This window comes from Sesamum indicum, linkage group LG12, assembly GCF_000512975.1.
Source record: "Sesamum indicum cultivar Zhongzhi No. 13 linkage group LG12, S_indicum_v1.0, whole genome shotgun sequence".
In the NCBI taxonomy this organism is placed as follows: Eukaryota; Viridiplantae; Streptophyta; class Magnoliopsida; order Lamiales; family Pedaliaceae; genus Sesamum; species Sesamum indicum.
Genome location: NC_026156.1, coordinates 1,663,253 through 1,676,610, shown reverse-complemented (window position 1 = coordinate 1,676,610; position 13,358 = coordinate 1,663,253). Strand labels below are relative to the sequence as shown.

The 13,358-nt window shown below is 35.7% G+C and overlaps 3 protein-coding genes across 5 annotated transcripts; all 3 read right to left on the bottom strand.

Moving 5' to 3' along the window:
* Nucleotides 1,257-1,938, bottom strand: LOC105175010 (heavy metal-associated isoprenylated plant protein 41-like). 2 transcript variants are annotated; one of them, XM_011097303.2, is made up of 3 exons: nucleotides 1,828-1,938; nucleotides 1,660-1,738; nucleotides 1,257-1,589 (listed from the first exon to the last, which is right to left on the bottom strand). In XM_011097303.2, exons 1-3 carry the CDS (start codon nucleotides 1,831-1,833, stop codon nucleotides 1,345-1,347), a joined length of 330 nt encoding a protein of 109 aa, XP_011095605.1. In that variant the 5' UTR covers nucleotides 1,834-1,938; the 3' UTR covers nucleotides 1,257-1,344. The 2 variants fall into 2 exon arrangements, with proteins under 2 accessions (XP_011095605.1, XP_011095606.1); XM_011097304.2 differs by having other exon boundaries at nucleotides 1,669-1,738.
* LOC105175168 (heavy metal-associated isoprenylated plant protein 47) lies at nucleotides 6,057-6,814 on the bottom strand. Of its 2 annotated transcripts, none has more exons than XM_011097516.2 (3): nucleotides 6,674-6,814; nucleotides 6,485-6,563; nucleotides 6,057-6,409 (listed from the first exon to the last, which is right to left on the bottom strand). In XM_011097516.2, the coding sequence occupies exons 1-3, from the start codon at nucleotides 6,677-6,679 to the stop codon at nucleotides 6,135-6,137; spliced, it is 360 nt and encodes a 119-aa protein (XP_011095818.1). In that variant the 5' UTR covers nucleotides 6,680-6,814; the 3' UTR covers nucleotides 6,057-6,134. The 2 variants fall into 2 exon arrangements, with proteins under 2 accessions (XP_011095818.1, XP_020554147.1); XM_020698488.1 differs by having other exon boundaries at nucleotides 6,485-6,580; nucleotides 6,674-6,752.
* On the bottom strand, nucleotides 9,157-12,907 carry LOC105175167 (disease resistance protein RPM1-like). Its single transcript, XM_011097515.2, has 2 exons — nucleotides 10,589-12,907; nucleotides 9,157-10,503 (listed from the first exon to the last, which is right to left on the bottom strand). Exons 1-2 carry the CDS (start codon nucleotides 12,241-12,243, stop codon nucleotides 9,366-9,368), a joined length of 2,793 nt encoding a protein of 930 aa, XP_011095817.1. The 5' UTR covers nucleotides 12,244-12,907; the 3' UTR covers nucleotides 9,157-9,365.

Sequence of the window (13,358 nt, the reverse complement as noted above, 5' to 3'; positions counted from 1 at the left end):
AATAATACAAAGAATACATTTTAGTAATTTTTATTATTTCAATAAGTAATATCATATTATGATCTACAAAGAATTATATATTACAAAGAATACATTCAAACTTTTTATTTTCTCAATAAGTAATATCATTTTAGATTTAGGTATTTTAACATAGTTTTCGATATACAATGAATTGTAATAATATAAACAATACATTCATCTAGTTTTTTATTTTTTCAATAAATAATATCAATTTAAATAATATAGTTTTTTTTTACCTAAAATGAATGAATTATATAATAAAAATAATATATTCAACTACTTTTTCTATTAAATAATATTAAATATCATTGTAAATTTAGGTAATTTAATATAGTTTTTTTTTAATCTAAAATGAATTATATATGAAGAAATAAATAATAAATTTTTATTATTAATGTATTACATATGAAAAAATAAATAATAATAATAAAAATTTGAGAAACCCTCAATTGATTTATTTTTAATTTATTGCAGGTTAAATAAATTTTTTATGTCAAAATTATCCTTATACATAATCACATGTTGATGCATGTGAAGATGTATATATATCATCGTTAAAAGAGTAGTTTAGTAAGAAATTTTTTGTTTGATTTGCAGTAAGTTACATAAGTCAATTAAGTGTAAATATAAATCTTTATTCATTTTTTGTTTTGTTAACAATCGGCAAATTATATAAATATTGACTAATTAACGAAGAGATCTATTTGTTAGATTGATGCAAAACCTCAAGAGTAGTAAATGTAATTTTTTACATCATAGAAAATTTAAGTGTAATTACACAAAATTTTAAGGAAGGAGAGTGTAATTATCCCTATAATATATGTAGGACTTCAGCCAATCAAAATTTGCATGTCATTCTCCTTCCTTATTATATATACTACTGCATATATTATAGAATTGTGTTTTCATTATCATTAAATAAAGAATTCATAATAATATTTTAATACTACGAATATTATATGTATATGCGTATATGTTTTATCTTTCAATTTTGTCTTTATCAAATAAAAAATGAAATATATATATATATATATATAATTTTGTAATATTGTAAATGAGCAAATTATTTTCTATAAAAAATTAATTTATCCCCGTATTTTTTAAAATATAGCAATTTACCTCCTTAAACAGGATCGTGATTTACTATTTTTTTTATAGGGGATAATTTGCTTATTTATAATATTACAAAATTTATTTGTATTTTTTTTTCAGTAGAATTATATAAATACGTGATATGAAATTGAAAATTCAACCCATATAGAATGAATCCACCTCAAAAAGAATAGCAAGACAACAAGATTCTTGAAGGGGGGGTGGTGGTGATCACATGTAAGAGCAATTAGGAAGAGCAGTTCCGTAAACTCGGGACGCGTAACAATAGGGTTGGCACGGCGGCGGTGGCGGTGGCGCGCAATTAGACGGCGGCGGCGGCTTCACTTCTCCGATGCTCACAATATCAGCAAAACAGAATTTCTTCCTGAGAGATTTGGCCAAACACACAGAATCAACCCCTTCGCCGATCACCTCCAGCCGATCCTTATCTTTCACCACAATCACCGAGTTCACTCCTGTATATAAGAAATCCGATTATACCATACATGCATACATACATACACAGATACATACATACATACATACCTTGCATACCCACAGCAATCTTCATGGCTTTGGACTTGCCCTTCTCGCTCTGCATCGGCACATTTATCACAATCCTTTGCTGCCAAAATGAGAATTATGTTGCTATCACGATTAACAAAAACGTGTTTTAGCTAATTAGCATTCACATGTATTAATTAGCTAGCTTACCTTCATTAATTTTTGGCTACAGTACACCTGCAATTAATCCTTAACTTGGGAGATTAATTATGAGCAAACCCTAACCCCAGTTTATATATAGGAGGGAAAGGTGAGTGTTTAAATCCATATAATAATTGTTTTGAGAACCCTCAATTGTGGTTAAATTGAAAATGTACCCCTATTCCAATTTACATATTTAATTACAGTTGACATTTTTAATTTAATTACCATAAACTTAGCAATCTCTGGGGCCCACTTAGGGTAGGTTTGGGATCATAATTAAAATGGATTAGGATTTTAATTTTATTAAATTACTCTCCATATATACATCGTAAGAATCCATATAATAATTGTTGTATACACTTTGTACCCAAAAAAATCAAGAAAAAATATGTTCGAAAAATCAAGCCAACTGCAATATAGTAGACTTTTTTCCCTTCATGTTTAATTCTAACTTTATTTTGAATTTATCACTTTTCGCTTGTTACTTATTTTTAAATTTTGGTAAAACAAATAACACATAAAAACTATTAAATTGAAAATAAACTTGCAATTAAATCTGCAATTGGAAAAAGTATAAATTCCAACAACTTTTCTAACCATAAGACCATATGAGTGCCACATTAGATCAGCATCAGTCAACGATTTTACTAACGGTGTTAAGTCAGTTTGATAATTTTGATACGTTTAAAAATTAAGGGGTATTTATAACACTATATATGTCTGCCTAACTACCCCAATTGCCAACCAAACCTACCCAGAAATAAACTTTTTAATTATTTTCCGTCAACTTTGGGAGTGGGAAATACTACCAATTAAGGGGCGTAAATATAATTATATAAAATACCAGTGGTGTAAATGTAATATATACAAATACTTGAGGATATATAATTTTATCATAACCAATAAAAGTGTGCAATTTCTTTTGGTAATGCTAGCAAGGGGTGTATATAAAAATACCAGTGGCAAGTAACCAACTGCTATGCTATTAAAAAATTACAAAACCAGAGAAACATTGGACACGGTTGGCGGGAAAAAAGGAAACCGGTTACTGCAGTTTGGTAATATGTATAGTTAATATTATTTTATTATGAACTAGTGTTATATTTTTTTATAAGATTTATTTATTTTTAATATTTTTTTTATTAAAAAAACTTTATGTATATGACATTTGTATATAAAAAGTACAGTACGAACTGACTGTACTATTTATAAACATTGATTTAAATAGACATGATTGTTGACATGGTAATAATAATTGTACATACCAAGAGAAGAGCAACTTAAAAATATGTGATTAATTTCTGCTACTTTGTAATTGTCAACTAGCTGATATATATGTTCGGACCAGGTCAGTGAATAGAGAGGATAATAATATATATACATTATTTGACTCAATCATTAATTATTAACTAAGGATGAATAAAATTATGAGTTTGATTTTTTTTTTTTCAATTTTAATGTTGTGTTGATGGATAATTTGTAAATTTTTACTTAAGCAGTTTATAGTGGTAAAATTTTAAAATTAGTCCTGTAAGTGCTGGACCAGCAATTTTAGTCATGTAAATTTAATTTAGTGGTAATTTTATTCATTTCGATAAAAAATTACTAGATTTAATCAGATAAATTAGGACTTAAGGTTCTGGCTGCCAACTTAACTCAACTTAAATACGTGGCATTTTACGTGGATGTTGAGTCAGCCTGGTAGGAGGGAAACTGGCTGAATATTTTATAAACCATAAACAACACACTCTAATCATTTATGAAGCTTATCGCCAAATGTCTCTTCTATTACGAAGACCGACTGGTACCGAAGCTTATTTAGGGGATGTTTTTTATTTGCATTCACGCATTCTGAAAAGAGCCGCTAAATTAAGTTTTAGTTTAGGTGAAGGAAGTCCAATAGTTGAAAGTCAATCAGAATCACATGTAAAGAAGAAATAAGAGAGGTCAAGTGATGAGGAGGCTATGGTGTGGACGCTGCTGAGGGGAAGCTGTTTGAAGGGATGTGTGCGGCATGGGGAGATGAACACAAGGATGGTGGTCAGTTGGAGAAATGATAGCTAGTAATGGAGATACAAAGAAAAATAGTGGCGGGGTGGCGAGAAAGTAGAGGAAATGAAAACGAACAAAATCGACCGGATAATAACGAAAATGAATAGGCCTAGGTATAATTGACTCACCAGAGGATAGGGATTCAATTTGTGGTAGTCTCAAATGGTGGATAAGTCGGATGGTGACGAATTGAGAAGAGAGAAAATAGATCTAGCTTGAGGACTGGAGGCGGACAAAGCAAGGGGTTAGGCATGGGTGAGGGAAGGGGTTGGGCTGGTGGAGGGGAGGGTGAGGTTGAGGGCTAGCGGCAATGGGATGTTAGAGAGGGAGGGAACTAGCTTGGCGGTTGCGGGGGTGGTGTAGCTACGGGATTGGGTGGTGGAAAGGGGTGAGGTTTGTATAAGTGAGGTCCATTTGAATGTTGAAATTTTAAGTCGCAATTTGATTTATAATTTTTTGGTCACTTTGGGCCAGAAAGGACAAAGTTGCTATAAATTTGAAATATAAAAAACTAAAATTATGAGTCCTTTAGTTACGAGATCAATTTTGCCAAACCCCCATACGTACACAACTGATTTTGCAATTTTGTTGTTCATAGTTTTGGAGGCGTATGATGATAACTGGAGTCAATGCTATTCAAATCTTTGAGATAATTATATTTATACCTCCTGACTTTTGGTTTATTACACAAACTATCTCTATCTTCTGGATAACTACACATACACCCAATAAAAACGTCGACATTATTTATACAAATTACCTTAATTTTTGAAAAATTACACACTCCCCAAAAAATGTTAACATCATCACACAAACTATTCATTATTTTTAACTATCATGATTGATTTTTATAATTATGCAAAAAACACAACTGATTTGTGTAAATAGCTCATTGGTTATGGAGTGTAAAATATAATTATTTCTAGATTTTTGTGTAACTGAGAGTCAGGAATCATTACAATAGCAACTAGCCCTGCGGATGCAATCTCCAATAATGTTTATAAATATTGTCAAATTCAGTCATTGGTTGTAATAAGTTTGAAGAAATCGGAATCAAAATATTAGTTCCTATTATTGAAACCGCAGATCAAAATTGACGTACGTCCTCAATTTAATATATATACAACGATGGATAAGGGCAATTACTATAAATTTGTGAATGCTGAATGCTTCAAATTCAAATTCTGATGATCTCAACATGTTTTTAACAATTAGACGTATTGTGTGTAAGAGATATGGATGATTAGTGATGATGTATCCTGGCTTGCTTTGTTACTCAATCATAATTTTGAAATAGAGAAAGGATTTTTGATAGGGTAAATGATGTTTGAGTTCCATTTTTTCAACATTTGATGGACCAACGTCGGATTTTATTTGCATTCTCAATGTCGAAAGCGAAATCCCAATATAATTTACCAACGACTTTTGAAGTCTTCCGCTAGTTGTAATGTGCCGTATTAGTTTTATATCTTAATTAAATCTTTGTCATTATAATTATATGTAATGAAATGAACTTGATAATATACATCAAAATAGGATTGGAGGAGGAGGAGAAAAATCCTTTTGTTTTCAAGTCAATTTGACTTAAAAAATGGGCGGACGGTGCACACAATTGAACATTAATATTGGAGGATGGAGGAAAGCTACAACTCACCTAATTCCTCCTCTACAATGGTGCAATTTTTATGTATTGTAATATTAAGACAACTTCGTACCAGAAATATTATTTATACAACTGCTACAATACATACATAAAACTCACACCAATTACATATTTTAAAGATATTTTATTATTTAAGTGTTATGATTGAGCTTTAATAACTAAAGTTATTTTCCAAATCTGAATCGATTACGTACGTGACGAGTACAATATTGTACTTATCATGTGACTAGTGTATAATTTAAAAAAAAAAAAAAAAACCAATCACATGACTGTAATGGATTACACTTAATGTATGATCGATTGGGTTTGAGTACGAATATCTAATAAGTTGACAAAAAACTTTCATGTAAAAGACTTTATTAATTTGATAATAAATTAAGTTATCTTTGAGATAAACACGAGTAATTATAATACTATTTAATTTTGTCCGATGAAACAATTTAAGGGGGTTCCCTGAATATATTATATATACATATATGTTATGTAGAATAGTTGTAAACTATCTTTTAATCCAAATTAATTTTAAACTTAAAAAACTCATTTATTAAATTAAATTTTGACGGTTCATTAATTACACACATCAACATTAAGTAAAAAATCACATGAGTGGGCAACCGCCAGGAGGACCCGTCTCACAAGCCGGGAACTCGTGCCGAATCGCCAACCACGGTGGCTGGTAGTCGCAGGGTGGCAGGCACGGCAGCTGGGGGCATGGCGTCGGTTCCGGTTTGGGTGGCTTCACTTCTTGGACGCTTACAATGTCAGCAAAACAGAATTTCTTCCGGAGAGATTTGGCCAAACACACAGAATCAACCCCTTCGCCGACCACCTGAAGCTGATCATTATCTTTCCCCACACTCACAGAGCTCACTCCTGCATGTATAAATATACGCTGAATTTGTTCATCATATCATATATGAATTGTATGTGAAAAATGAAGGTAGGTACCTTCCATGGCAACAGCAATCTTCATGGCCTTAGACTTGGCCTTGTCGCTCCCCATCGCCACCTTTATCACTATCTTTTGCTACCAAAACACAAAAACTACTCATCATCATTACCTTAATTACGTGCTTCGCTAATTGCATCTTAATTAATCATGAGACCTGCACATAATCAACTAACTAATAAGCTCACCTTCATTTCCGGCTACATGCACAAACGTAATTAGTCCCTTAATTAATTTGGGATTACAGGCAGGTTTATATTGGAGGGGGAAGTCGGAGTCTGATGCATATTTAATACCGGCAACTAACTGCTACACCAAAAAGATATTACGTATGACCCGACATAAGTCACCAAGTCTTCCCACTCCTTTTTTTTTTTTTTTTTTAATGGAAGAAATTTAATTATCAATAATTGTAAAAAAGGGTGGGGGTTGGTTTAGAGTGTGCATGGAGATGTATAGTTATCTGGGCAAAAGACAATTTTCGTCCCACAATTATAGGCCATTTTCGTTTTAGTCCCGTAAGTATCTAGGGTTTCAATTTGATCCCGTAAAATTGAAAAATTCGCAATTTCAGTCCAAATTTCGCCGGAAAATTTTGTGGGTCGCCGGAAAAGGTCACATGCGATGCATGTGACTTTTAAAATTGGGGGCTCGATCCTGATTGGCTGGAGAAGCTGATGTGGCGCATATGTGGAAATTAAAAAAAAAAAAAAAAGACTGATGTGGATTAAAAATCGCCCGCCAGTCGCCGCCACCTTCTCTCTTCAATTCCGCCGCCGTTACTTGGAATTTCTGGCCACCACATATACCATTCGATTCCCCATATCAAGGAGAACAAAACCCCTCAACCAATTTTGAGATCCCACCACGACAGCGACTGGGCTTTGAAATTGACCGCCGCGGACAATTACTGTCGATTCGCCGGCGACAGGACGACCCACGATCGCGGATTGGTACCATTGGATTCGTCTCCTCACTGCGGTTTTAATGGGACTAGTCTCATCCATTTTCATCAACTAGGTGCAAAGATCCATCGTTTTGAAGATTTCGGTCATCGTCCGCCGCGACTGCACCTTCCGCCGGCGTATTCTCCTTCGTCCGAACGAACCACCTGCTCGGAATACCATCATTGAACGCCTCTCGTTCTGGCGAATCTTTTGAGACCAGTCCCATCGATTTTGGTCACCTCTGTGCAAAGATTTGACGAAAGCCATCCTCCGCCTTTGCCGACGGTCGCGAGCTCGATTTTCTTCGTTTTTTTTTTTTAATTTCCACGTATGCGCCACATATGCGCCACATCAGCTTCTCCAGCCAATCAAGATCGAGCCCCCAATTTTAAAAGTCACATGCATCGCATGTGACTTTTTCCGGCGACCCACAAAATTTTCCGGCGAAATTTGGACTGAAATTGCGAATTTTTCAGTTTTACGGGACCAAATTGAAACCCTAGATACTTACGGGACTAAAACGAAAATGGCCTACAGCTGTGGGACGAAAATTGTCTTTTGCCCTAGTTATCTGAATATATAGATCGTGAGTTTGAGTCCTACATATGTATGAGTACTGTATAGTCTATTTTTTATAGTAGTGTCTTGATTTGTTGTTTACTCTGAATATAGTTGTTGATTTACAAATATTAAAATATTGAATTAGTATTTGAGTTTGAACGTAATGGATAATTTAGTAATAAACTGAATTAAAAAATATGTACTTTTTAGTACTTATAATCTGGCTACTAGTTAGTAATTAATTACTAGTTGTGGTTTGTCGAGTTGTTATTATTGGAGATTATAGAAGGGTAATTAAAATAGAGCGATAGAAACGCAATAATTAGAGATTAAGAAATTTTGGTTATGGTAGGTTAGTGTACATTAAGCCGTGCCAAGATCCAGCAAGAATCTAAATTTTAAATATATAGTAATCATATAAAAATTATTTTATTACTAATAAACATATATGTACAATAACTTTTATTAAAAGTTGTTGGGCACGTCGAAGAAGACCAAAATTTGTAATTCCCAAATCAAGTTGATGATTACAGAGATTTACATGCGCTGGTAGAAGACAATTGTCAATTGTTTTTATTAGGAAAAAATAGAAAAAAAGAGTTTTTAATAATATCATATCAGACTTAACGTCAGGCATATAATTAGGAGTGAGGTAATGCTGATGAGCAGTGGTCCTAATAAGGAAATGACTATTATTATTTTATATTAAGTTGTCATGTAATTATTTAAATTACGTGCCGATCACAATAAGTGATTATTATTATTTTAAATAAAATCAATTGCAATTATATTATTATCTTAATTGTTAATAATTACAACAATTAAAATAATGTATAAATGATTAATACATATATCTATATTTAATGATTGAAGATGATGGGGTAGGGTAGGCATTACCCGGGTGGATAAAAAACAGTGGAGCTAGCAGTCATGGTTTCGGCGTCTATCTCATGCAATATGCTGCTGCAACCCATTTGTTTGAGTAACACCACCTAGCTGGTCGGCTGCAGCTGCATCACTCTCAATATCGCTGCATGCTTCTCTCAATTACGACAACCTAATGTATCTTATTTAATCAATTAATATATGTATATAAACAGGAAGGCCGCATGAACTGAGATATAGCATATCTGGAGTGAGAGTTTGTGCAGCAGTATTCAGTAATTGCCACGCAAATGCATGTTCATAGCTTAATCTTATAACATTAATATCTCATAACCAAACATATTACCAACACTACTACAGAACTAATCAAGAAAGGGAGACAAGCAGCAAGTATATATTACACGACAAATTACTTGCCATAATGTCGGAAAACAAACTCGACATATAGTTTTTTCATATTTTCTTTATTATCTTGAAAGACAAAGTGTTATTGAAACACACTGTTACGGCTGCTTCGACTTGAGAAAGAGTCGGAAAGATTCTCAAGTGACCAAGACCGATTCTTCAGAGTGAAGGAGTGAATTACAGGAATGTGGCTAACCATCTCTCGATCTTCACCATTCCTTCTGAGTCGAGCTATGAACTCCTTGGCCATGTCATACAGGGTCAGCTCCTCAATCTTGGCAAGATTGTGTATTCCAAGTGGAAACATCCTCAATTCAGGGCACTTACGAAGTGATATCTCTTTCAGGTCAGGCATCGCTCCGTGCTGTATCACGATTGTGTGAAGTGTGGAGAATTCTTCAATCTCTAAATTCTTTAGCTTCTTGAAACATTCAGCTTCAAATATCAACTCTTCCCCAATATAACAGTCCACCAGCTGAAGCTGCACCAGGTTTGGCAGGGGCGCGAGAGCTGGCAGTGGGCTTTTCTTCATTTTAGACCACTTCAGACCAATCCGGAGCAGGTTGTTAAGTGAGGAGATCCACCGGGGAAGTTCTCCCAGCCGCCCTTTTAAGTATAGACGCTGAAGAGTGTGAGGAGGGTTTTCCAGCGCTCTCACTTCAAGATACTCGGCCTTGCTGGCGGAGCATAAATCCAGAGTTCTGATATTTTTCATCTGTTCAACAGATGCAGACAGAGCTTCAACATGCTTAGCCAGGAGCCCTGTAAGTCCTAGCTTCCTGAGTTGGCTCAATTTTTTCAAATGTTCGAGGATTCTGCCCTTTGCGTCTACGATCACAAGAGACAAATCCTGTAGATTAGTTAACGTCCCAATTTCGCCAGGTATCTTAACACCTCGCACTGAATCAAAAACTACAAAATTGATCACATTGTACTTGTACGCAAAGAGGTGGCAGAGGTTGTGCAGGTAGGATATTTCTTTCGGAAGCTCTGTGATATCAGTTTGCCTTAGGTCCAAGGTTTCAAGGTAAGAAAGTTTCTTAATAGAACTGGGAATCTTTGTTATTTTGGTGTCCCTCAAACTAAGATATCTCAGAAGGGTGAGATTTGTGATGTCCTCGGGAAATTCTGCGAGAGGAGCTTCTTGCAAGTCTAAGACTTTTTGCAACTTGGACTTCCGTAAAATCCGCTCAAAATCAGGAAGAGATGATTCAATCAATCTGGAGAAAAAGAAAAAGAAAATGCATGTTAGAAACAGGAGGGAAAATAGCCTTTGCTCTATATCAATGGGAGATGCTAACGCACCCCAATAGAAACATTGAACGGACACCCTGAAAGTCACTGTTCTGGGGCAAATGGGTGCAATCGTTGTGGATAGACAGACGCCGGATCTTCTGGCTTTGGCATGTATTTGCTCTACGAAAGATTGATGTAAAATTTTCATCCTTGCACTTTTGGATGATAAACTTGAGGACAAGGTTAAGGACTCGAATACTTCTAGGTCGACCATCAAAATCCCAGTTGGAAACATGAACCAAATTCCTCTGAATAAGTTCATCAAGATAATCCTCAGCAATCTCCTCTGCAGTTTTCTCGTCTCTCGCTGTCGCAAACCGTTCAGCTACCCAGAGACGTATCAACCTTCCACGCTTGACAGAGTAATCTTCAGGGAAAATACTGAAGTACAAGAAACAACTCTTCAGATTGCTGGAGAGATCCATGTAACCTGGCAGTAGAACATTGCTGATGACAGACAGCTTGGAACCACTCCCGATTTCATATCCAAGACTATTATGAAACCTTTCCCACTCATTTGGAAGTCTTGCTTTCTGTGCAAGTACACCACCAACCGCCACAATAGCAAAGGGCAGTCCTTCACATCTTTTGACAATTTTTACAGAAGAGTCCTTCAACTCAGAAGGGCACTCTCCATTGCTGTCCGGGAAGGCATTTCTGCAGAAGAGTTTCCAGCCTTCTAGCCATTCTAATCCATTTAAGCTGTATACGAGATCACTTGATGATGCACATACGGAGGCCACAGTCGAGGACGTGGTCGTGACAACTATTCTGCAGCCAAACGCGTTTGGGAATGCAGCCTTGATGTCATCCCAGTGTTCCTTTCTCCAAATATCGTCAAGAACGAGAACGAACTTCTTTCCAGCCAGGTAATTTTGCAGCTTTGCCAGTGGGCTTAAACTGTCATCAATTGGATATGGTTCCTTCCTGGAATAACAGAACTGTTTCAGCATGTTGATAAAGAGTTCCTCAACATTAAAGTGCTGAGACACATGAACCCAAGCATGACAATCAAATCTTCCCCGAATTCCTCGTTTCCAGAAAACATTTTTCACAAATGTTGTCTTCCCGGAGCCACCAGGACCAACCACGGCTAGTCTGACCAGCCCCTTTTGTCCATCTACCAACCGATGAATAAATTTCTTTTTTGGCTCTTCATAGCCAACCATTTCATCATCAAGGAGAAGAGGACTCACCCGGTGCTGGACCCTGGTTCTAGAACTTGATGATGGTCCGGGATAACTATCACGAAAAGTTTTACGCTGTGACTTGATATCCTCAATTTTTTCTTTGATGGTTGCTATCTTGTCGGAGATCCCTTGAAGTGGAAACCCATGATACAGATTGTGGGCAATGTTGTGAAGCTGCCGAGTAATTTCATGATTGTGAAATGTATATGGTGGTGAGTGAAGGACAATCTCGTCAAGGACATCTTCAATATCATAAGCAACATCTCGAATATCTTCCATCTGATTTTGCAGCGTGCTGCTCCCTTCGCTCCCATCATGGTCTTCAATGAAGGCCTTGATTGCTTTCAGCCATCTTTTCAGTTCCACGATTTCATTCTGCAAATCTCGTCGGTGATTGGAACTTCTAGCGATCTGGAAAAAAGTCAGAACGATCTGGACCGAACTCAATGCAGCGGTTACAGCAAGTTCAGCCATAATTTCACTTGTTTGTTTGAATGGATGGTGCTCAAAAACTAATGCAATAGATGTAATGTATACATGAAGGTGGATACACAAAAACAAGGCCAAAACCTTTTCAGAACCTTCTGCTCATCCTTGAATCCAAAATCAAAACCCATTGTCGACTTTTCATCTTTCCCTCATTGCCTGGTAAAAGCCTTGGTAGCAAGAAGGAACGTCATTCTCAGATTTGTGTAATAGCCGACGATATAGATTCCTCAACCAAGTTGGGTTTGATAATGATACGATCAACTAGACAGATCAAGACAAGGGTTGACTTAGTAGACTTTGTTCCGGACAATTTTGCACTTTCAAGAACCCGTCTTATACTGTTTAGTATCTCCCACTAGCAATTTGTTGGGAAATTATGATAGGTCCAATCCCACAACCTCCCTAAGCCAAAGCTTGGATACCTACCCATCTTTGCTGCCTTGGCCCGTTCTCCGCTCAACCCACTCTTCGTACTCAGCTCATTACCCGACTCAATTTTTCTTTGATATTTATCTCACCCTCTCCTCTATAGATTCGAATTGCTAACCTTAATTTGTCACCTCCTTGAAAAATGATCTAATAGCCACAGAAAAGACGTACATATCAATGTATTTTAAAGGATGCTAGAACAAGGCTATGAAAACCTTAGATTTAGACATAGGGCTTAAAGCTTGTCCGAAAGTAAGATTTTTAGTGATAATTAAGGAATTAATGAAACCTTCATAAGATAATCCGCACATCATATACCTTCAACATTCACAAGTTCACACCATAGTTAGGAAATTAAAATTGGAGGAAAAAGAACTGAGCAAGTCCTTCCTCGGGCTGGAAATTAACCATTGCAATAATCAGGCTACTTGCGGCCCTCGCGGGTAGAAAAGTCTTAAGTTAAATTAAAATAAAAAAGTGGGTGACTTTATGAGATTTTTATTTATTTTTTCTTGGTTTCAATGTGAACGGGACATTGGAGACATCTGGGGTTTTAACCAAGGAACCGATTGATTGGTGGTGACTTTATAATAAGTCAAAGTGCGTGAAATTTACCCAAAAATTCAGGCAAATGTTTGTTGGACGATTCTTCATTACAAACATCTAAACGC

What these genes read in the sequence shown, in the direction of transcription:
- LOC105175167 (XM_011097515.2), bottom strand. Translation starts at nt 12,243, where the DNA reads ATGGCTGAACTTGCTGTAACCGCTGCATTGAGTTCGGTCCAGATCGTT. An exon ending in CGTTCAATGTTTCTATTGGG is followed by an intron (nt 10,504 to 10,588) that starts GTGCGTTAGCAT and finishes CTTTTTCTCCAG; the next exon opens with ATTGATTGAATCATCTCTTC.
- LOC105175010 (XM_011097303.2), bottom strand. An exon ending in GATTGCTGTGGGTATGCAAG is followed by an intron (nt 1,590 to 1,659) that starts GTATGTATGTAT and finishes TCTTATATACAG; the next exon opens with GAGTGAACTCGGTGATTGTG.
- LOC105175168 (XM_011097516.2), bottom strand. An exon ending in GATTGCTGTTGCCATGGAAG is followed by an intron (nt 6,410 to 6,484) that starts GTACCTACCTTC and finishes TTATACATGCAG; the next exon opens with GAGTGAGCTCTGTGAGTGTG.